The sequence below is a fragment of the Cenococcum geophilum genome (genome assembly GCF_001692895.1).
Source record: "Cenococcum geophilum 1.58 unplaced genomic scaffold K441scaffold_11, whole genome shotgun sequence".
Lineage (NCBI taxonomy): Eukaryota > Fungi > Ascomycota > Dothideomycetes > Gloniales > Gloniaceae > Cenococcum > Cenococcum geophilum.
In genome coordinates this window covers 784,418-804,895 of record NW_027137569.1, presented here as the reverse complement: position 1 = coordinate 804,895, position 20,478 = coordinate 784,418, and the positions used below count along the sequence as shown (strand labels likewise).

At 43.7% G+C, this 20,478-nt stretch overlaps 5 protein-coding genes across 5 annotated transcripts; 2 read left to right on the top strand and 3 right to left on the bottom strand.

The window, feature by feature from the left end:
• Positions 1 to 357: 357 nt before the first annotated feature.
• K441DRAFT_675439 (uncharacterized protein) lies at positions 358 to 2,023 on the top strand (the record flags this gene model as incomplete). The annotated part of the gene is made up of 3 exons (XM_067650852.1): positions 358 to 413; positions 481 to 1,942; positions 1,991 to 2,023. The coding sequence occupies 3 exons, from the start codon at positions 358 to 360 to the stop codon at positions 2,021 to 2,023; spliced, it is 1,551 nt and encodes a 516-aa protein (XP_067506431.1).
• An 836-nt stretch (positions 2,024 to 2,859) lies between these two features.
• Positions 2,860 to 4,018, top strand: K441DRAFT_685633 (PEBP-like protein; the record flags this gene model as incomplete). The annotated part of the gene is made up of 4 exons (XM_067651907.1): positions 2,860 to 2,974; positions 3,137 to 3,478; positions 3,675 to 3,848; positions 3,981 to 4,018. 4 exons carry the CDS (start codon positions 2,860 to 2,862, stop codon positions 4,016 to 4,018), a joined length of 669 nt encoding a protein of 222 aa, XP_067506430.1.
• Positions 4,019 to 4,060: 42 nt separating this feature from the next.
• K441DRAFT_694565 (uncharacterized protein) lies at positions 4,061 to 5,487 on the bottom strand (the record flags this gene model as incomplete). Its single annotated transcript, XM_067652728.1, has 2 exons — positions 4,061 to 5,174; positions 5,236 to 5,487. 2 exons carry the CDS (start codon positions 5,485 to 5,487, stop codon positions 4,485 to 4,487), a joined length of 942 nt encoding a protein of 313 aa, XP_067506429.1. The 3' UTR covers positions 4,061 to 4,484.
• A 3,500-nt stretch (positions 5,488 to 8,987) lies between these two features.
• K441DRAFT_631663 (uncharacterized protein) lies at positions 8,988 to 10,319 on the bottom strand (the record flags this gene model as incomplete). The annotated part of the gene is made up of 1 exon (XM_067646323.1): positions 8,988 to 10,319. The coding sequence occupies one exon, from the start codon at positions 10,317 to 10,319 to the stop codon at positions 9,450 to 9,452; it is 870 nt and encodes a 289-aa protein (XP_067506428.1). The 3' UTR covers positions 8,988 to 9,449.
• A 945-nt stretch (positions 10,320 to 11,264) lies between these two features.
• On the bottom strand, positions 11,265 to 12,858 carry K441DRAFT_25657 (uncharacterized protein). The gene is made up of 5 exons (XM_067640802.1): positions 12,463 to 12,858; positions 12,159 to 12,406; positions 11,915 to 12,106; positions 11,377 to 11,851; positions 11,265 to 11,281 (listed from the first exon to the last, which is right to left on the bottom strand). Exons 1-4 carry the CDS (start codon positions 12,702 to 12,704, stop codon positions 11,685 to 11,687), a joined length of 849 nt encoding a protein of 282 aa, XP_067506427.1. The 5' UTR covers positions 12,705 to 12,858; the 3' UTR covers positions 11,265 to 11,281; positions 11,377 to 11,684.
• Positions 12,859 to 20,478: the final 7,620 nt, after the last annotated feature.

Genomic DNA, 20,478 nt, shown 5'->3' with positions numbered 1-20,478 from the left:
AGCTACAACGTGGAATAGATAGAGAAATAAAAGAGCTTTCGCCTCGTAGTATTTTTAGATTAATTAGTTATGGAAGATATAGTAAGGTTTGGTAGTGATTTAATACATTGGTGGAAGATTCGTTTGGATAAGGAGCAGTATGCCCGTGTGAAAGTTGGCACGTGATAGTAGGGCTTTACCAAAATTAACTATGGAGCAAGCCACAATGGCTCGGCACGCTGGCAAGGCTAACGAGCTGAAACTGTACCATATTTAATGATGGGCAATCTAGCCCTTCTCTTGGAGGAGGACGCAATCGTTAAGCTTCTTGTATGTCCTTTCGGCTGTTTCCCTCTCAGCACTAGCTGATTGCTTACAATGCCTGGCGTGGAACTAGCCCTTGCGGTAGTCGCAACGGCCGACCTGTGCTTCAAGTAAGCCACATAGTCTTCTGCCTTTCTAAGGAAAACCACATACTGACACATGATATCACGAATTCAGATATGGCAAATTCTTGGTTGACCAATATGCTACCTTCAAAGCCGCAGGAGCTGAAATAGACGAACAAATCCTCCGCGTTGAGAGTAATTGGAAAAAAACGGAAATCCAGTTAGGCTTCCTTGTCCAAGTCTGGGATACTCTGGATGAGGAGCACCAGAACATACAGAATCGGATTCTCCGAGTGCTAGTGAGCAAATTGGAAGCGGCGATCGCCCAGATTGAAAGAGTTCAAAAGAAGAAAAAGGACAAAGATACTGGCAACAGCGATGGAGGGTCCGGCATGAAAAGATGGAAATATGTTTTGGTTAAAGATTGCTTGGACAAAGCAATACAAGATTTTGAAGCGTGGCAGAAGCTATTTGATCCCTCCTGGTTTCTTATTATGAGAGTTGGAAGTTCTCGAATCGACCAGGAATTGGATAAGGATGATAAGACTGAGGTCGGGTCCGTGTCCACAGCCAAAGGGCTAAGGGATTCCTTGAAGCAGGAACCCCAGATTAAAACCTCCGTATTCCTTCCGGAGGACGGTCTTGCCTCTGCGATCCGTCACAACATACCTTTCTCTACAGCACAGATGATGCAGAGATCATCTACCAAGCGGTTTATACTAGACTCGGTTGCGTGCGATCCAGAGGCTAACGTCTCCATTTTAACAAAGGACGTTCGTGAACTGGCAACAAAACTTTCTCGCGCCGAGCCCCTCACTTTTGGCCTTCTCAACTGTCGCGGAGTCGTAAAGGTCGCTGACTCGGCAAAGAAAAAAGTAACCTCATTCACCTTCGTCTTTAGAATCCCCGAGAGCTTAGAAAACCCCAAGAGTCTTCGAAGTATCCTTGTTTTTGCAGATATCACTCTCTCTCTCAGCGACCGCTTCAAGGTCGCACAACAGCTAGCTACTTCTGTGAGTTACATTCACACATATGGATTCGTTCACAAGAACATACGGCCCGAGACGATCTTAATATTCCAAAACCAGAGGTCGGTTCTGGGAGCCTCATTCCTCTTAGGTTTCGAGAAGTTTCGTTTGGCAGATGGTAAGACCATGCGGTTTGGAGACTGTGTCTGGGAACGAGATCTCTACCGGCACCCCCGCCGACAGGGGCTGAAACCCGAAGAGGATTACACTATGCAACATGATATCTATAGCCTCGGAGTTTGTCTTCTAGAAATTGGGTTGTGGGAGTCCTTCGTTAAATACTGCGAGGGCAGTAATCCGTCACCGTCTCCGGTCCTTGCTATCTTAAGCGATCCAGAGAAAGACGAGGTCAAAAAGGCTTCTCTCGTCAAGGATGTTCTTGTTGACCTTGCGAAAGAGCGACTACCTAGCCGCATGGGTGATATATATACGGAGATAGTTGTCACATGCCTAACTTGTCTTGACGACGGTAATGCTGATTTCGGCGATGATAGTGAATTCCAAGATGCGGACGGTGTTTTGATAGGGGTTAGATATATTGAGAAGGTGAGTTATTCAACCCCGTCTGTCCTGTTGGGTATCTAACGATGCTAGGTCTTGCTTCAACTAAATGGGATATCAATCTAAGTCCAACCGCGCTTTCAGAGTCGCCATTATAAAGCCTTCAATGCCTAGAATTCAAGAGCATGGTATCCAATATGATCGGCAAAAGGTGGATGGGCGATAGACTGTATCGCTGTGATATTTAATGGCATTTAACTGGTGTGGCAACCCAATTTGGTGTGACAAATGCAAGAATTGGAAACCGGATCGGACTCATCATGGTAGCCAGATTGGACGCCGTGTTCATGGGATGGAACATTTCTGCCTATGGGTTGGAGGGGCTGTCTCTGAGAACCTTAAGTTCTTTATCCTATTCAATTCATAGGGCGGGGCGTGAGTCGCGTGAATGGCGATTCTCGCTCCTTTCTTTCCATCCTCGTAATATAGTCGCAATTTTGAACAAAATTCGGGCTTTAACAATATCGTTATCCCTTAACCCGTTGGAGTCCCACGCTAAGGTCGCTTAAGTTCACGACTAGATTTCATTGGGTGTCTTTCGCTAATCCAGATACTTTAATTGGCTGATAATCATTGGACGAATTTCAACGGGTTAAGGGATATTTGCACCCCAAGCATTAGATATTAGACACATAGTTAGAATAATTCGTGTATCTCTAGTGCTACGACCCTTGATATAAGATCTACATGGTGGCAGACGAATGACGATATTGTGGGGAGAGCTTCAGGAAATGTGGAAAAGCAGCACGCGACCCTGCGAAACCTCAGAATCCCATGGCAACACCTCTCGCAACACTTCATCAGCATCTTGACAACCCCCTCTGGATTAATACACTTGTATTTATCTGAAAATTGCTGTAATTGGGGTACATTTGTTAGCTACAACTTGAAGTTCTCCCACCATGTTTCATTGCTCTTTCCCTCTTTCGTTCTTGCTCATTCAGTCGCTTCAGCTATATCCCTCGTCATATGCTCTGCCTACAAAGCGGGAAATATTCATTCATCCGGTGTTGAGTAGTATCTTGACTATGCGAGCGGAGTGCGCCACCTACAGCTCTCATTGACCCGATGTGATTATTAACAACGAAGCAGGCTGAAAAAAAGCAGAGATCACTCCTACAGGTAGCTGGCCCTTGTCCTGTTTATTGCAGGCTTCTAAACCAGGCTTATACGGCATAGTGATCGACGACTTCCTCCCTTCGCTCACACTCTCGGTTTTATGGTCGGAGAACGCCGATCTGGGCAACACCACCAAGTCGAAACATGTCCAAGATACTCCCACAATAGAGCTCTATGACGAAACCACTTCCAGCTTGCATAGTGACTGCTGCAAATCGAATATGACATACGTCGTAACCCTTACCGATCCGGACGCGCCTTCACGCGACAACCCCGAATGGTCTGAGATCTGCCATTGGATTGCAGCCGGAGTACCATTATCTAGCGACAGCGTCTCTATATTGCCCATTTTCGAGGTTTCCCGACCGAAAGCGATGAAAAGCTATGAGGAGATCATGGAGCGTCCCTTAACCCGTCAATTCGCGTCCTGTAGCTATCGATAAGGATTAGCCAATCAGAGTGGCTGGATTTCTTGTTAGCGCTTAGATATTCGAAGCAAATAATATTGGCTTGCGCACTTTTAAAAACGGTATTCTTGAAGCTCGCGCACGGACCACATGCTCTTGGGACGCTGACGGGTTAAGGGATAAGCCTCCAGGCCCTCCACCAAAGACTGGGAAGCATAGATACGTGTTCTTAGCCTTTGCGCCTGCGAATGGGACAAGCCAGCCACTGAACTTGACCAAGCTGAGTGGTAGGCAGCATTGGGGCACTGGGAAGGAGAGGGAGGGCGTCAGGCACTGGGCGAAAGAGAATGGATTGGTTCCAGTAGGTAAGTGCGCAATTCATTCTTTAGGGATTGAATCAATATTCTTTGATTGCATATATGACACTGCATATAGCTTTTGTACACCATTACTGTTATAGAGACTGGCAACGGAAACTAATGCTAACAATCTAAAAGCTGGCAACTTCATTTACTCGCAAAACAAGAAGCAATAGACATAGGTGACACTTCATTCAATCACTAGTTACCGTGGGGGTACGGAGAGGGCATATATCGTTGAAAGCTAAACTGTGTACTAGGGCTCAAGGGATGGGTAAACTCCGTTTTGGTACGCCCCCATTTGGGTTTAGCGTGGTGCCGGGTTTCTCCGACATCACTTGTATAGTACGTTGGCGGCGAGACACGGAATGGTAGCGACGAGGTGGGAACTGATGATTTAGCAGGTAAAGACGGTCAAGCTCTCCAGATTGCTGTCACTACCGGAATTTCTAGAGCTCTAATTATGATAGACCTAGTCCAATGTAAGCCTCAATCCAGGTCCAATCCGAAGGAGTCTAGTCCAATAATATCACTGAACTAGAGTGCCGGTAAATACGCTAATATTGTTGCCCGTGTAGCTTCCGCTAAATTCTCTGTGCCGTAGATGGTATGAAGCACCAATGAGTCATGCTCACATCAATATTAGCTTAATGGGTTGCCGCCACCGAAATCTGTGATAGCATTCGTGATGAAAGAAGTAGAAAACGACGAGGCTAACGATTTTATGGTAGAAGGCCCTTGCGGGGCTACTGCTGGCGCGTTTTTCTCCGGTTGGTCCGGAGATGGTGTATTGCCACTTTCTAAATTGCTGACGGCTTCGGTGACGGTGGAAGCAGCAACTGATGTGGCCCACGACTTCAAGGTGGAGGGCTCACTATTTAAACCTTGCAGGGTTGCAGTCGGAACCCTGTTTTTTAGTTGGTTCACAAGTGACGTGTTGCCACTTTCTAAATTACTAACAGCCTCGGTGATGGCGGAAGCAGTAACTGACGCGGCAAACGATTTCTGGGAGGGCTCGCCGTGTGAATCTTCCGCGGCAGAATCTGGAACAACATTGACGGCAGCCGTCGGAGGAGAGGCAGGAGGCGTAGGATAGTTATTTGGTGGAATGATTCCTACGGCGTTGGGAACTGCCGAGTAGTTCCCATAGGCGGGAAAAGTAGTGCCTTGCATAGGCCAAAGTTGTGGATAGACTGCTTGCTGTTGGGGCAACTGTGGTGTCTGTTGAATTGGCAAATATCCGACACTGGTTGGCATCCTTTGTGGGGCTTGCATGTAGTGTCGCAGGGCCGGAATAATATTGTCGTGGCATCTGTGGGCGTAGGGATGTCCCTGCACTTGGCAATACAATACCACTCTCCATAGCACCTTGAGGACCGAACTGCGGCATTACCATCAGTGGTCGTGTTAGAGCAATTTGCTGCTGAGACCCGGTAGCAGATGACGCAAGAATGAACTGCTGTTGGGCCGCTAGTTGTTGGTTTATCAAGCTTTGTGATATTGCAAACTGCTGTTGATTTTGAGTAATGGACTGCTGAGACGCCTGTGAATCTTTTTGAGGTTGAATCTTTTCTTGAATCGCCTCTTTCTTCTGATTAGCTTTCTCTGGTAGACTTTGGGTCTTCTTGAGGCTGCCTGTTATCATGCCGATCCCTTCAGAAGCCGCGGACGACGTCCCAGGTACCCCTACTTACCTACTAAGACTTTAGTAGTAATATAATAGTGTGGGTGGGTTTTCCAGTAAGAAACACTAAGAAAAAAAAATAAGGTTCAGGGCATTACTGTATATGAACTTTGGTATATTTCTATATAATATTAAAAGCTTTAATATTTTTAATGAATTTAATTCAATCGAGACCTCCAGATTGGATGCGTTGCCAAGTCCGCGAGCTCTCAGTTGGTTGAATTGATTGAGCCTTGGCATTCAGTTCAATTCAATATTGAAGTCTCGTTGATTGATTTGCAAGCCTGTTTCTCGTTGCCCTGCCGAATCTATTGATATGCCAACCCTCTTCTACCAGCAACGCATCCAACAACCCACATTTGTATCAGTGACCCTCTTTTCCACCTTCAACCCTTCGACTCTCCACTTAAATTCTAAGCCACTCTTCAGCACCCCTATCACTCTCTCGACTATGAAGCTCTTCACTCCCACCGCGGTTCTCCTGCTCGCAGCCTAGCAGCAGCAGACTCACTCCCCGAAGCCCTCCCACAGCTGCACTACCCCCTGTGCCTACTGAGTACGTGCTCGTACCCTTCCTCTCACGTTATCATCGCATTACCGTAGCCAACAGCGATTGATATTCTCCTTAGCAACCTCTTGTCCACCCGTCATCGCAATCACCAAGTCTATGTGCGCGGTCACGCGGACGTACTATATAGCACAGGCACCGCCCTCGCCATGATAACCCGTGAAGGCTGATCTGGACGGTTCATTACGCGCTCCTGAGCCCTCTGAGGAGTATTTTGAGTCACGTGGGAGGCATTCTGTAGATATGTTGTTGGTTAAGGGTATCCGATATATTTGTGTTAGAGGCCAGCAATGCCGGAGAGGGAGGGGCGTTTTTTACCCTCCCAGCACCATTTCTATTTGCGAGCGGACCTCCGCGATACCGGTCATTCCCATGGTCTCATCTTGTACTGCGAGTGGGAGGATAGCGGGCCGTGAAATCCTAGGCGGCGATCCGCGGCATGATCAGCTTGCTAAGACGGAGGATAGGAGGCCGGATGGACGAGGTGGATGGTGTTGGCCGCGGAGGTAGCTTTACTGCAGAGGTGCGACGACGGCTGTCAGACATCAGTATCAGCCTAGTTTCGTCTTGTTACACCACCCTCTAGGGACCCCTGTAAGGGGTCAATTCTCTTATGTATATTAGAGCTCTTAGAGCCACCTTGAATAAAACAGATCGCTCCTTCAATTCTGTATCTCTATACAATCAGCTAGCTATATATCATTCGTGATACCTACCTAGCTGACAGTTATAAGCCCGGTAACCTTCTAAGCACCAGGGAGATCTCAGTGGCCAAACAACTACCACTAAGCCTCTTTAAGCATAGTTCGTCACAAAATATCGCGTGCTTTACGCGTAAGCGCGTCTCTTTACACAACCTCTCTTAAACCTCAATAAAAGCCACCATGGCACCCACAACAGAGTCGACTAACCCTCTATTGCTAACCCAAAAAGACTGGCCTATATGGTTTCAATTTATCCACCAAGAAGCAAGTTTTGCGAAGATCTGGGACTATATGGACCCAGATAAAGCGGAGAACGAAATCAAAGAAAACACTAAGCCAGAGATACCTTCGATAGCCGCAGCACCAGCAGCTCCTGCAGCACCAGCAGCAGCTCCTGCAACGCCAGCAGCAGCACCTGCAACACCAGCAACAGCTCCTGCAGCATCAGCAGCAGCTCCTACAGCTCCAGCAGCAACTCCAGCATCTACTAGAACCGCTACACCTGCTTCATCAAATCAGCAAAACCAACAAACTCCACAATCAATAGAGACACAGAGAATGCTTTTCGAGCTCTACAAGCTTCAACGACAAGACTACCTAAAGCGGGAAGAGAAGCTCCACACGTTTGCAGCACTCTTACATACCACCGTAGGCACCAACTTCTCTAGGTATCTCAAAAACCTCACTACACCACATTCGGTTCTAAGACAGCTAAAGAAGGTAGCAAAGCCATCTCAAGCTACGCTACAGCAAATGGTATTGGACGATCTCAAGAAATGGAAACAAGGGCCTAAACATCAGACTCTAGAATCTTGGCTTCAGCTTCATATTACCATCATACAGAACGGCGAAGAGCTAGAGGAAGGGTTAATAGAGGCAACGGAAAGCAGCGTTGTACGAGCCTTTGTCCAGGACTGTAAGGAGATCTGTCCAGCTCTGTATTATGCCTTCATTCAAAAGGTAGCAAAGAGGTCAGAGAAGCTCGAAATGGCGACAATAATTAAGGAATTTAACCTCCTCTATAAGCATCCAAATTCAGGACCAGACAACGATAGCGCCGAAACGCATGCTACCAAGGACCCAACGCTAGCACCGTACTGCTAAGAAAAGACGCTTGCATCGTACTGCTCAAGACGCTTACATCGTACTACTCAAGACGCTTGCATCGTACTGCTCAAGACGCTTACATCGTACTACTCAGGACGCTGGTACCGTACTACTAAGAACCAGACGCTGGCATCGTACTGCCACGAACCACGAACCACAAACCACGAACCAGACAACGACTGTGCCGCTATGCCTACAGTCTAACCAAACGGAAGGCACCACGGAGTCTGCAACAGTAGTTCCTACAACAGTAGGCATCACAAGGCCTGCAGCAGTAGGTCCTACAACAGTAGGCACAACGGAAGCCCTACAACGGTAGGCACAACGGAAGCCCTATCGACAATAGGCACCCCCACAACACTCTCGCGCTTATATAGCGTAACCAATTTAGATCGCTTGCATCGTACTGCTCAGAACGCTTACAACATACTGCTCAGATCGCTTGCATCGTACTGCTCAGAACGCTTACAACGTACTGCTCAGAACGCTTACATCGTACTGCTAAGGACCTAACAATCGAACCACAGCAAAAGCTCACCACCAGCTCGTCTATCCCGACTACCTAATCTGGTAATCCAGCTCTGACGCTCTACGTCAGACCTAAGGGGGTGTGTTGGCCGCGGAGGTAGCTTTACTGCAGAGGTGCGACGACGGCTGTCAGACATCAGTATCAGCCTAGTTTCGTCTTATTACACCACCCTCTAGGGACCCCTATAAGGGGTCAATTCTCTTATGTATATTAGAGCTCTTAGAGCCACCTTAAATAAAACAGATCGCTCCTTCAATTCTGTGTCTCTATACAATCAGCTAGCTATATGTCATTCGTGATACCTGCCTGGCTGACAGATGGCAGATAGAGGAAACCTCGAGGCTCAAGCCGGTGATTTATTCTTGGATAGGAATTGAAACTCTGCTGGTGTCATGCGTGTATCTCTAATCCGAATTTAAGATGATGTTGTCAATGGAAGGTATGCAAAAAATATTAATGAGTATCTATGAGTAGATAACCTGTGCTGCTAGTAAGGTATCACTGGTTACTGCAATCATGGAGTTTACTGCTAGGTTAGATATGTAGCCAAGTAGCCGGGATCAATTCTTTTGATTCAGACATGTTTACTGAATATATATCTTCACTTTTAATATACACACTTCTTACACAAAACCCAAACCCCTTTTGATAAACTAAGATTTTCTTCTCGTAACTAAAACCCCTTCAGCAAGTGCTCAATACCGATTTGATAAATGTTGAGAATAAAACGACTAGGCATGTGCATGCCTCTTATTCAGAGTAACATACTGAACGCTCGTCACGACCTTAGTCTCCGTGACCGTCGACATCAGTGTAACAGGCGTGCAGGATGGCGAATGCGAAGCCGCAAGCGTGGAAGCAGAAGACGATTTCGACGGCACTGGCGTTGAGACGAATGAACAACCGACGGCGATGACGGTGACGACGCAGACACGTTCGCCACCACAACCTTGGACACCGACGTGCTGCTCGAGCTCACCCCAGCACTCGACGTCTCCGAGCTAGGTACAACCGACTAGCTGACGCTCTGGAAAATATCATTCTGCGCGCCACCCGACCACCCACAGTTAGCACCATATGCAGGGCTCTGGCCCGGCCCAGTTTGGATATTGTTGCCGGTGAGCTGATTCCACGCGATCATCTGCTTGGCGCCTTTGACGCACTTGGAGCTGTCGTCGCCGCAGTAGACGGGCGGCTGGGCCTTCGCGAGCGGGGCGGTGCCCGTCGCGCCCGTGACGTTGCAGCGGTAGCCCGCCATGTACATGTTCGGCTGGCCGCAGCCGTTGGGAACCCATAGCCAGGCGCAGTGGCAGCCGCCGGGCGGGCAGGCGGGCAGGGCGGCGGGGACGGAGTAGGTAGCGAGGCGCTTCCACGGCGTGTGCGACAGCGTGGTAAAGACGACCAGATTCTCCATCGTGACCGAGTTCAGGTCCGGCGTGTAGCTAATGGCGAACGCGGTGCCGGCGGCCATGCTCTGGTTGTTCGTGTGCATGGCGCCGTCGTCTTGGATGCAGTCGGGCGGGCTGCCGGGGCCGGACCAGTCTTCCGGGTGCGTATTGCCGTCCGGCCACTCTGAGGCATATTGACCGCCGTAGGAGAGGGTGGTTTGGGCACGGTTGTGTGCGAGCTCGACGGTGAAGGTCCCGCCGGCTGGCAGGTTCAGGATGTCTCCTGTAGCCGGGGGAGCGGCATCACAGCCGCGGCCGTGCTGGAACCACCAGTCCGATTGCGTGAGGTTGTAGAGCGGGTTGACGGCGAGGTTGGTGTTGCTGTCGTCGACTGCCGTATTGTTACCGCCAAGGCAGTACATTCCCTTCACCCATGCCACGGTGTGGGCATTGCTGAGAGCTGCTAGAGCAAGAGTGAGGAAGGTTTGTTGAAGCATTGCTAATCAGCATGCCACGGTGTGGGCATTGCTGAGAGCTGCTAGAGCAAGAGTGAGGAAGGTTTGTTGAAGCATTGCTAATCAGCATGCCACGGTGTGGGCATTGCTGAGAGCTGCTAGAGCAAGAGTGAGGAAGGTTTGTTGAAGCATTGCTAATCAGAACAAAGGGATAACTTCTACAAATCTAGAATTGAATGTCTAAGAGAATGAATGGACGCCGTCTAGGCGAAAAAAATATATATGTGAAATCTCGAGTAAAAGAGTGAAGCAGAGAGCTCGAAATAGAGAGAAAAGGTTATGTAGAGAATTAAAGCTCAAGATATAGAATCCTTAGCGCGCATCTCCCGCTGATCCGGTCAGTAGGCCCGTGGTGGTTTGCAGAGCTTTTGCTGAGAAATTGTGGTGATTATACGATGCCATGGATCTGGGGGCTGGGGTTGACCCTCGCGNCATGCCTTAATTGCAGGAATATTTCTCGTGTTCTGGTTTCAGTCTTTTTGGAAATCCCACATTGGGAAAATAATAGTGGGATGAGGGGAATCAACTAGGTTGAAATCAGACGGGAGTGCTGTTGTGGAATAGCCCTAATGTGTTTCAATGTTTGATTAGGTGGCTTGATCTATCGGCGATGCCGCTTTGTAAGTAAGCCTCAAAACCTAACAATAGCGGAAGCGCATCGGATAGATGACTCTAGCCCTAATTTGAGCACAACTGAAGAAAATAGGCGAAAACGAAGTGTCCGGGGATTGGAGGACGTCAAAGGACATCAAAAGGACGTCGAAGGGGGCGTGAGGAAGATGACACTGAAACAATGATCTCTTCAAGTTCTTGCTCGTCTTGATTGTATCATCTCTGAGAAGCAGAACTTAGGCGTTCTCGGTTCGAGATAGCTTCTCACTTGATCTACGAAGAAGAATGAATATATATACAAGGCCAAGACACCCCCCTAATCTGGTCTCAATCTAGTAGAAGACGATCAGTGATCGGCGCTCGGTCAACACAAAGGTCAAGGACGGTCAACGCAGAGATATAGACAGGCTGAAACAGTAATCTATACCTGAATGCGCACTGCAGTAAAAAGAACCTGTGCGTCTTTTTAACAAAATCCGTATGAGAGCTAACTGAATTTAAGAGTCCGCCAACGTTTCAGTAATAGTTTGGCAATGTTTCAGTAAGAGTCTCGGCAAGGTACGTTGCAGTCGAGGTTCGCAAAGTACTCTTTGCACGCATCACCCACTACTGGATGACTCCAAATGTCATGCTTTCCTTCAAATCTACCACAGTAGCAGAAATGGTTCATAAACTCTTTTTCCACAAGTCCGACCCTTATTCCTTCACCTGCACATAAGCCCTCAAGCAAGTCCTTCATGTTGAGTGCTCTGATATCCACGGATCGCCCTCTTTTAACTTTCTGTACGTCAGCAATTCCGTTTGAACTGCTGCCCATAGCACGGCCATGTTAGGGTTCACGCCGAAATAATGGGAATGGTTACCGTTACAGATGGCCGGGCACCAAAAAGGGACGTGGTTTTCTTCCTCATCATCAGATTGGTCAAGACTTAGTTCGTTCATTCAATTATGGTCTATCTTCATACGTTCAATCATACCAATCTCCAGGCCGGCTATCTCAGATGGCGATGGACCCTCCTCGCCTGACCAAATAGAATTCATTTGTAAGATGGGTGGTTCGCTAGATGCCTGAGCATCAAGGACCGCATCATCGCTACTGCCACATAATGCAACAGCATCGTCTGAGCCTCCAGGGTCAAAAGCTTCATCATCGACGACTAAAAGCGCTGTTAGCAAACGCACGCAAAGCGACAAACGACAGAATCATACAAGGCTCTGGAACAGGATCCCCAGGAAACAGAATCTGGTAGATTGATTTCCACTTTTCGGCATCTGTGCGTGTTGAGCGTGTCATACTGCATTGATGTGTATTCCTGTCCTCGATGGCATCGAGTGAATTATGGCAGTGTGTGCAGTGCCCATCTTGATCAGAATGAAGCTCCATCTCGGAGCGGGAGCTGAGAACGGCGTCGCACGTTATACAGGCGTATGATTTATGTACTGGGGCTAGATGATTGCTGTCAGGATATTAGTCAGTGGGCTTCCGAATCGCGTATTGCAGGCATGTACTTACCGCAGACGCGCAAAGTCTTTCCAGCCTCTTCTCGCACACGAAATCGCGGTGAGAAAATCGCTTTGGAAACCAACAAGCAAATGCCCTTGTTTCACGCTTCTTGGCCTCTGCACTTCTGCCACCCGGACGCAGGTCAGAGTCCTTGTCAGGGGGACGCCCGCTGCCTTCGCCACGGACGAAAGATTCCTTCTCCCGACTCGAGGACGTCGGGCCAACCGCTTCATCGCTTTGGAATCCTCCATGAGTTCGTGTGGACTCCTCTTGTAACCCGTATTGCCTAATGAACTTCCCAAGAGAGTTGCCCGTGCCCCAGACAGTGCTGACAAGATGGTGACGTTGTGGAGACGGCCTGGCCTTGGCCTTCCGGACCACCGCGTCTCGTTTGATCAAGCGACAGCGCACCCATACCGACAGGTCCAAGAACAGCCACGGTGAATGCGAAACCTTTGGCGAACTGGTGGATATCGAGGAGAGTTTGTGTGAGGTAGAGGTGAGAGATGCCTGGGCGCGTCGCTGGATATAAGTGCAAATTCACGAGCGGGAGCTTCGCGACAACCGTTGCCAACTGACGACAGCCACAGCCAACCGCCCCCCACACCGTAGCTACGTCAGCGGTTGAACACTTACACTGTGGCTGAGCATTTACGCATCACCTCCAACTGAAGACACACATGGCATGTTCGCGACACTGCTCGCGACGGAGCTCGCTTGTTGCTCTCGACATCCTTTATCTCAGTTGACTCAGACCTTCGAAGAGAAAATCCACCTTACCTCCTGCAAACTCCTGAGCCAATAAGCGGCTGGCACCGCCACACCTAAGCCAATTAGCGACTGGCGCCGCAGCTAATATAACTACGCCGCAGGCGTTAGTGCTTGCGCTAGCTTTAGCAGCCAATTACGGTGGTGCATGCCCAAAGTTATGTTATACCGCCTTTATTCTGCCACCAACCAAATCATTCTGCCCATACAAAATAATCACTAAGAGCGAGGGCGGTGTAACATAACTTTGGGCATGCACCACCGTACAGAGCGCCGAGGTGGGTTCCTCTCCGAGAGTCTAAGGGCCTGTTTGGTTCCACTGGAGGTATCAGTTTCTAAATTGAGGTGGTCGTAGCTTTTGGCGCGTTTTAGTGTAAAATCTTCTGCCGCGTCTAATTGATCAAAGGCCTCAAAACCACCACGTCAACGTCTTGGCAGAAAGTGGCAGTAGAGGCTCTAGATGGGCGCGCTCACTAGCGTCACGAAATGGAGGCTCCAGTTCATTCAAATTGTGGTCTCCCCCTATATTTTTCAAACTGACGTTTTTCAGCCGCACNAANAGCCTATTTAGGCAATNGCAGGGGNNTAGGCGCGCCTGCCGAGATGAAGCTCAGCTGGAGCGATCAGAGCAAGAAATGAAGCTAGAGGAACCAAACGGGAGCGTCAATTCGATATCAGCCCGTTGAGATGACGCCTCCATCTCGCCTCCAACCGACGAACCAAACAGGCCCTAAGAGATTATGGGCGCGTTTTGTAAGGACTGTACAGCCTCACCGGTGGACGACAGTTGTATCGCCTTCGACGTCGTACTTCGACCCCTAATACAGCGCTTCTGTCGACCGTTGAGGTCACTCTCAGGTACCACTTTATGACTCACCACCCTGTTCTCGTATGTCTTACTACTGTCTCGGTCAGCGACTCGGTCAACGACTTGGTCAACGACTCGGTCAACGACTCGGTCAACGACTCGGTCTCTGACACGGTAACCAAATTAGTCTACTACCCTTTTTCTTATGTATTTATAGAGGCTCTAGAGCCACATTCAATAGACAGAGTTCTTCTCAGTGACTTGTTCGTCCGACAGTTATGAGCTTGGATCTACTGCATCATCTTTGATTTAAAACCCTGATTACCCTATCGTCAACTGAACAGTAGAGGCCTTAAAATGTCCTCTCAATAATCCGAAACCCTTATTACAACGCACACTATAATCCTAGCAGGCCTAAATAATTGGGACCAATAGATTGGTGTCGTTAAGTATAAAGCCGACGGTAAAAATATATAGAAGTACATCGATCCGGATATTAAGAAAAATAATCTACCTAGATATAGAGCACCGTTAGAGCTATTACTATTAATTATTAATCCTTAGAAGACTATATTCTTAGCCCTTAATAAAGGTAAAAAGGAAGAGCTTTAAGCTTTGTGAAAATAGTATAATTATATTTACAAGCGATATAAGAAAAAGGAAGCAGCCCTTAAGTCTCTACGCACCTATATTATTAGCACTATATCTTATAACTATATTAACTACACCTTTAAAGGAAATACCGTCTATAATATCCTTATATTACTTAAGAAGGCAGTTACTCTAACTAATAACGCTTAGAAGGTTAATCTAGCTACCTAATATTTAAAAATAAAGAAAGCCCTAAAGAGTTAAAATGTTAAGAAGTGGCTCCGCAAGTAGGAGAAGGTATATAATAATTGCAAGAAGGTTAAACTATTTAAGGTAAATAGCGATTAACTAGTTAAGGACTCTATGTATACCATTAAATCTACCTTATTAGAATAGTTAGAATACTAAAAAAACGAATTATAGAACCTTAAGAGGAAGAAGGAAAAGCTACCTACCCTTTAAGTTATTATTAAGGTCTATTAAAATTATCGTTAATTGGACTTAGCTTAAAAGGCAAGGAGCTAGTATAGCTCCTACGTAGCTAGCTTTAAAGGAAAGCCAATTAATAAGCCTAAATTAAAAAATAAATTAGAAACTAAACCGGAAGCTAATTCTTTAAAAAGGATAGATAAAAAGGAATAGATAAAGCCGTGCCTATACGGATTACTATACCTATAAAGAAAATGCTTCTACCTTATTAAGTTAATTTAACCATTAGGTTAAAAACCAAATAATTTAAAAATATAGTTAGTAGAGCAGAAGCTTACTAAGGCTTTACCTAAATTTAAGGCCTTAATTAACTAATTAAGGAGCTAAGCCTTATCTAATAAAAAGCTAGAGAATATAGAAAATATAAAGTAAAAGAGCTTACCTAGTAAACTATACGGAAGCTTTATAGTATATTAAGCAGGAGCTTATATTACATTAAATTACGCTTTCTATAATAGCGTAATTTTAGACCCTATAATAACCTTATATATTATTAATAATAAAGTGAGATTTATAGGTAATATTTAACTAGCTAGTAAGCAGTTATATATAGAATTGGGTATAGAAAATATTAAAGGCTTTAGAATAGCTAAAGTCACACTTATTACCCTATTAGGAAAGTAAAAGATCTATCTTATTAAGGCTGTATATATACTAGGATTTTATATAAATCTAGTTTATAATTACAGACTTAATAATAAGAGTATTTTTTAGTATAATAAAGGGAACTACCTCTACCGTTATAGTAGTAAAAAGTTTATATATTACGGATATTACTACGGTTAGATAACCCTTAAATATAACGAATTAAAGCTAAGGACGGAGGACGCGTCCTTTATAGTTAAATTAATAGAACCTTTACTAAATTAAAAGGTAGACGGATAGCTTTAGTATAGTTAACTCGGATATATAAGAAGTGCTATAATTAAGTAACTACCTAAGGAAGTAACTGAGGCGATTCTATAAGGCCCTATAATAATTAAATATAAGACTTATATAGCTAGCAAAGCTTATAAGATTATATTAAGAAGGACACCTATAAATAAGGCGATAAGGCCTTTCTTCTATATATATATAGATTTAATTTAGGGAATTAAAGCCTATAACGGACATAAGTACGCAATCTATTTCCTTAACAATTTAGTTTAAATAAATAAGGTTAAGATATTTATATAGAAGTTATTAACCACTTAAGTAATTATTAAATATTATAATGTAGTTAAGCAACGCTACGGCTTTAAAGTTATTATTATTTATATTAATAATAAGTTATCGCTTAGAGGTAAATTTAATAACCAAACTACCGAAAAAGGTATTACGGTAGAGTACTTAGCTCTAAGTATACTAGAGCAGAACGGTCCTATAAAACATTTTAGGGAGGTGATTATAACGAAGGCTTAATATATATAAATTATTTAAAGGGAGCTCTTGCCGCACCCGGCCTAAAAAGACTAAAACTAACTAAAAGAACCCTAGAAAACACCTAGAGAATCCCCCTAAGATATATACATCGCAGGGGAGGCACACGTTAAATAATGGTGGTTTATACTCGCGCGCGTCTACCAGAACTACGCCTAGTAATAGCCCTCCATAATAAGAACGGGCAAATACCACACTATAAAGCGGAAAGACCTCTATTAAAAAGGCATCTAATAAAATATAAAGCCTATTAGACGTATTTAGTATCCATAGTTATAGGGAAGTAACTATTAGCTATAATAAACTAATATAGCTAGTAGAATGGCTCCGCCAGTTTAGCGAACCTTAGGCGCCCCTCTAGCAAACCCTTAATTAAATCCTCTAACGGTTAAGTAAAATTAAAAATAAATAAAACCCTTCCTTACCGGCAAACTGCACCTAGGCCACTATAGCTATATATTTACAGTATAGGGAACCTACCCCCCTAAAGATAATATCTGGGTATATAATTATAATATAACTAAATATAGAAAAAGCAGAGGGGCTTAGGGGATAATTAGAAATAGAAGTCCTTACAAAGATTTATAAAGAGGTTTATAACGCTATTATAGTCTAATACCTTAGGAGCGGAGATATTAGAGTTACCTTAAGAGATTAATAGGTAAAGGAATAAGCTATTAGGGTAGGGAATAGGCTAGAAGAATATATTAGTATAAAAGTGCTTTATAAAGATTACCTAGTTAAAGTCCTAGTGGTTCCCCTAAGCCTTATATTACGGACGCTTTAAGTACGATATTACGACTACTTGGAAAGGAGTTGGAAGAAGCTAGTTAGTTAATTTAGGCACGGTTTAGGATGGAGCCAATAGAGCTATATGACGAGGAATGGTAACCAAGGTTATATAACGTTATCTATATAATCTGTATAATCCATAGGATCTATAATAGAGTAAACAGAGTATACGTACCTTACGTACTAAGGGGATTTCTTAGGAGTACGGTTGTGTATTTAAAGGACTATAGTCCCTACCTAGATAGTTCTCTCCTTTGTAATAAATCTTAGAATATAATTGGAGTTAATCTGTTAGGCAACCACTCCACTAGTTATTATTATATTATTGACTTCTTATTTACCTATATACCTAGCCTATTAATAAGTCCACCGTAGTTTCTACTATAAGGCTTCGTTATACATTTACTACTAAGGTTATAGTATTAACAAAGTCAAATAATATGCCACTAAAAGCACTAGCTATGACGCTATCGACGGCGGCAACTACTTTGAGATTAGGTAACGACACTAGTATAGCAGACACTAACTTATAGCAACCTATAACAGTCGGATAATTATAAGAGATAGTTAACTAGTTAATAGAAAATAATATAATATTGGAAAATAAGATTAATAGGATAGGGATAGTAAAGATTAAGCTACTATTAATCGAAAGGTACTTAGGGGGAAGGTTAAAACTTAAAGGATTTCTTACGTAAATACACTTTAAGGTTATATAAGAAGGGGCGAAGCTACTAACACCTATAGATTGAATAGCGTATGCGGGACTATTCCTGTTAGGAAGAGTACTTAAGTAGTTTAAGTCTTACCTTACGGAAATACAAGCAAATGGAATAACGACTACTAATTAGGACGTATGGTTTATATTCTTAAGCTAGGAAGGATTTACGGAACGACTAATATAGATATTTAGAGACCTGGAGGTAGTAACTACGGTAAAAAGAAAACTCTAAGACATTACGTAGCGAACCTTAGCAATTAAGTATATAATACAGTTTTAAATATTAGCAATATAAGTAGAGTAGAATAATAGGGCGCTTATAGCACAGTATAAGTAAGGACTTAAGGCTAAAGTCTAGGACGCGATTATTTTAATAGAAGATGTGGATACCCTAAGGGAACTAATAGATTAAGCGATTAAAATTAATAATTAAATCTATTAAAGGGAACAGGCTAAGAGAGGTTAAGATAGAGTTCTATAGTTATATAAGGCGTAGAGTACGCAATAACTAAAGCCAAGTTAAAAACTATAGTATGGCGCAGAGCTAATGGACCTAAGTGGTACTAAAGAATCTAAAAGATGGAGTAAGAAATTATAGAAACCTAGAGAATAGAGATTAAGTAATTATAGGACTAAGGAGCAGAGGCCAGACTAAGGATCTTAGTAGCAGAAGACGTTTAGGCGGACTCTATAGTAAAGTTAATAGTTTAAAAATAGAGCTTATATAAACTATAGAAAATAAGGTTACTTCGCGAGGGATTATAAAGATAGTTAGAGTTACTATATAATGAAGGGAACTAGACTAATAGTAGAAGACATATACGTATAGAGGGATAATAGTGTACTATAAGGAATAAAGGAATGTTTAATCAGAAGTTTTACATTCTATTATAACAACGTATACCAAATTTATAAAGACGCTAAGTATAGCGTAAGCTATTAGCTATAGGAGCTAGAATCCTTAAAATATAGGGGAACTAACGAACTAGTTCGCAGATCGGACATTAAGGACGATAAATTTAATATAGGCGAAACATTTTATAATAATAAGGCAATAAGGGCAGCTTACTAGAAGTATATAAACCTTAAAGATATTATATAAGAGGCAGAGGATAATTCCACTATAGAATAGGGAATATTAGTAGGGATTAAGACCCCACTAGATATAATATCTATCGCTCCGTAAGACATAAGAGAAGTAGGGCAGCGAACTACTTCGGCACTTAATAAAGGTAAAAGGCTAAAGGCTTAAGATTCTTAGGACGAGATAAGAGACGACTAAGATTCTTAAGACAAGATAAGGTATACCTAAGGACCTATAATAGACAGAAACCGATAGAGTAGGGCAGTAGCTTAGTTTAAAGATATACAAATAAGCTTAGGATAGAGTTTCCTATAGGCATAAGATTCTTAGGATAAGATAAGTGAGATTTAAAACTCTTAAGACGAGATAAGAATACCTAAGCCTAGTTAAACTAAGATAGGAGCAAGGCTTAAGCTAGAAGTAAGTTTAGGATTAAAGAATTTAAAGGACTAAGAATTTGGAGTATAAATAAGGGCACCCATAAATAAGAGGCAAGAGGCTTCTTTATAGATTAGAGAATCTACGGCATAAATAGTAGCTAGACTGGGAGATAGATATATAGACCTAGAGGACTTACTAGGAGAACGTAGTGTTTAATCTAAAGATCGAAAAGTTAATACCAAGATTAAGAAGTAAGAGAACTTTAAGGATCTATTTATAAGACATAAAAAGAAAGAAACCATAGAGGAATTTAGGGCAAGGATTACCTTATAGTAAGAATAGAAACTAGATAAAAGATTTAGTATATTAGGACGTATAAGGGACAGGGCACCTATATAAAGAATTACTAATAGGCCTAGGGCAGATACACTAAGAGCTAAATGGCTTACTAAACTGGAATAAGAAGAGAATCTAGGGATTCTAACTAGGTTTAAAGAACGACACACTAAGGGCTGTTACGATATAGTAATAAGAAGATACTTCCTTACGGACAAGCCGTATATACTTAAAGGGTTATACTAAAAGTGGTATAGACAGCGATATAATAATAAGTGGGAAATTTTCTATATATAGTTGGATGAAAAAGTTGTCTAAGACTACCCGATTACAGAGAAGGCTATAAGTTATATTAAAGGAGCCTTAATTATAACGTCTAAAGACCTAGAGGAGCAATTAGAGGACTAGAGAAGTGAGAGGTAAATTACAGTATCTGTAAATAAAGTTGCGACGCTTAGATTAACACGAGAAAGGTTTAAACTTAAGGATAAAGACGAACTAAGAGTTAACCTAAGACATTAAGTATATTATATATTGGTATAGATTATATACGTAGATAATACGTGTAATATATATAGAGTACTAAAGGACAAGAACCGAAAGTACCTAGTAAGGATATATTAATTATTAGATAAG

Excerpts from the sequence above, each read along its gene's own strand:
- K441DRAFT_25657 (XM_067640802.1), bottom strand. The coding sequence starts at position 12,704 with ATGGAGGATTCCAAAGCGATGAAGCGGTTGGCCCGACGTCCTCGAGTC. Across the intron at positions 12,407-12,462 it reads AAAGACTTTGCGCGTCTGCG|CAATCATCTAGCCCCAGTAC; the intron begins GTAAGTACATGC and ends ATATCCTGACAG. Across the intron at positions 11,852-11,914 it reads GGAGATTGGTATGATTGAAC|AAAACCACGTCCCTTTTTGG; the intron begins GTATGAAGATAG and ends ATGATGAGGAAG.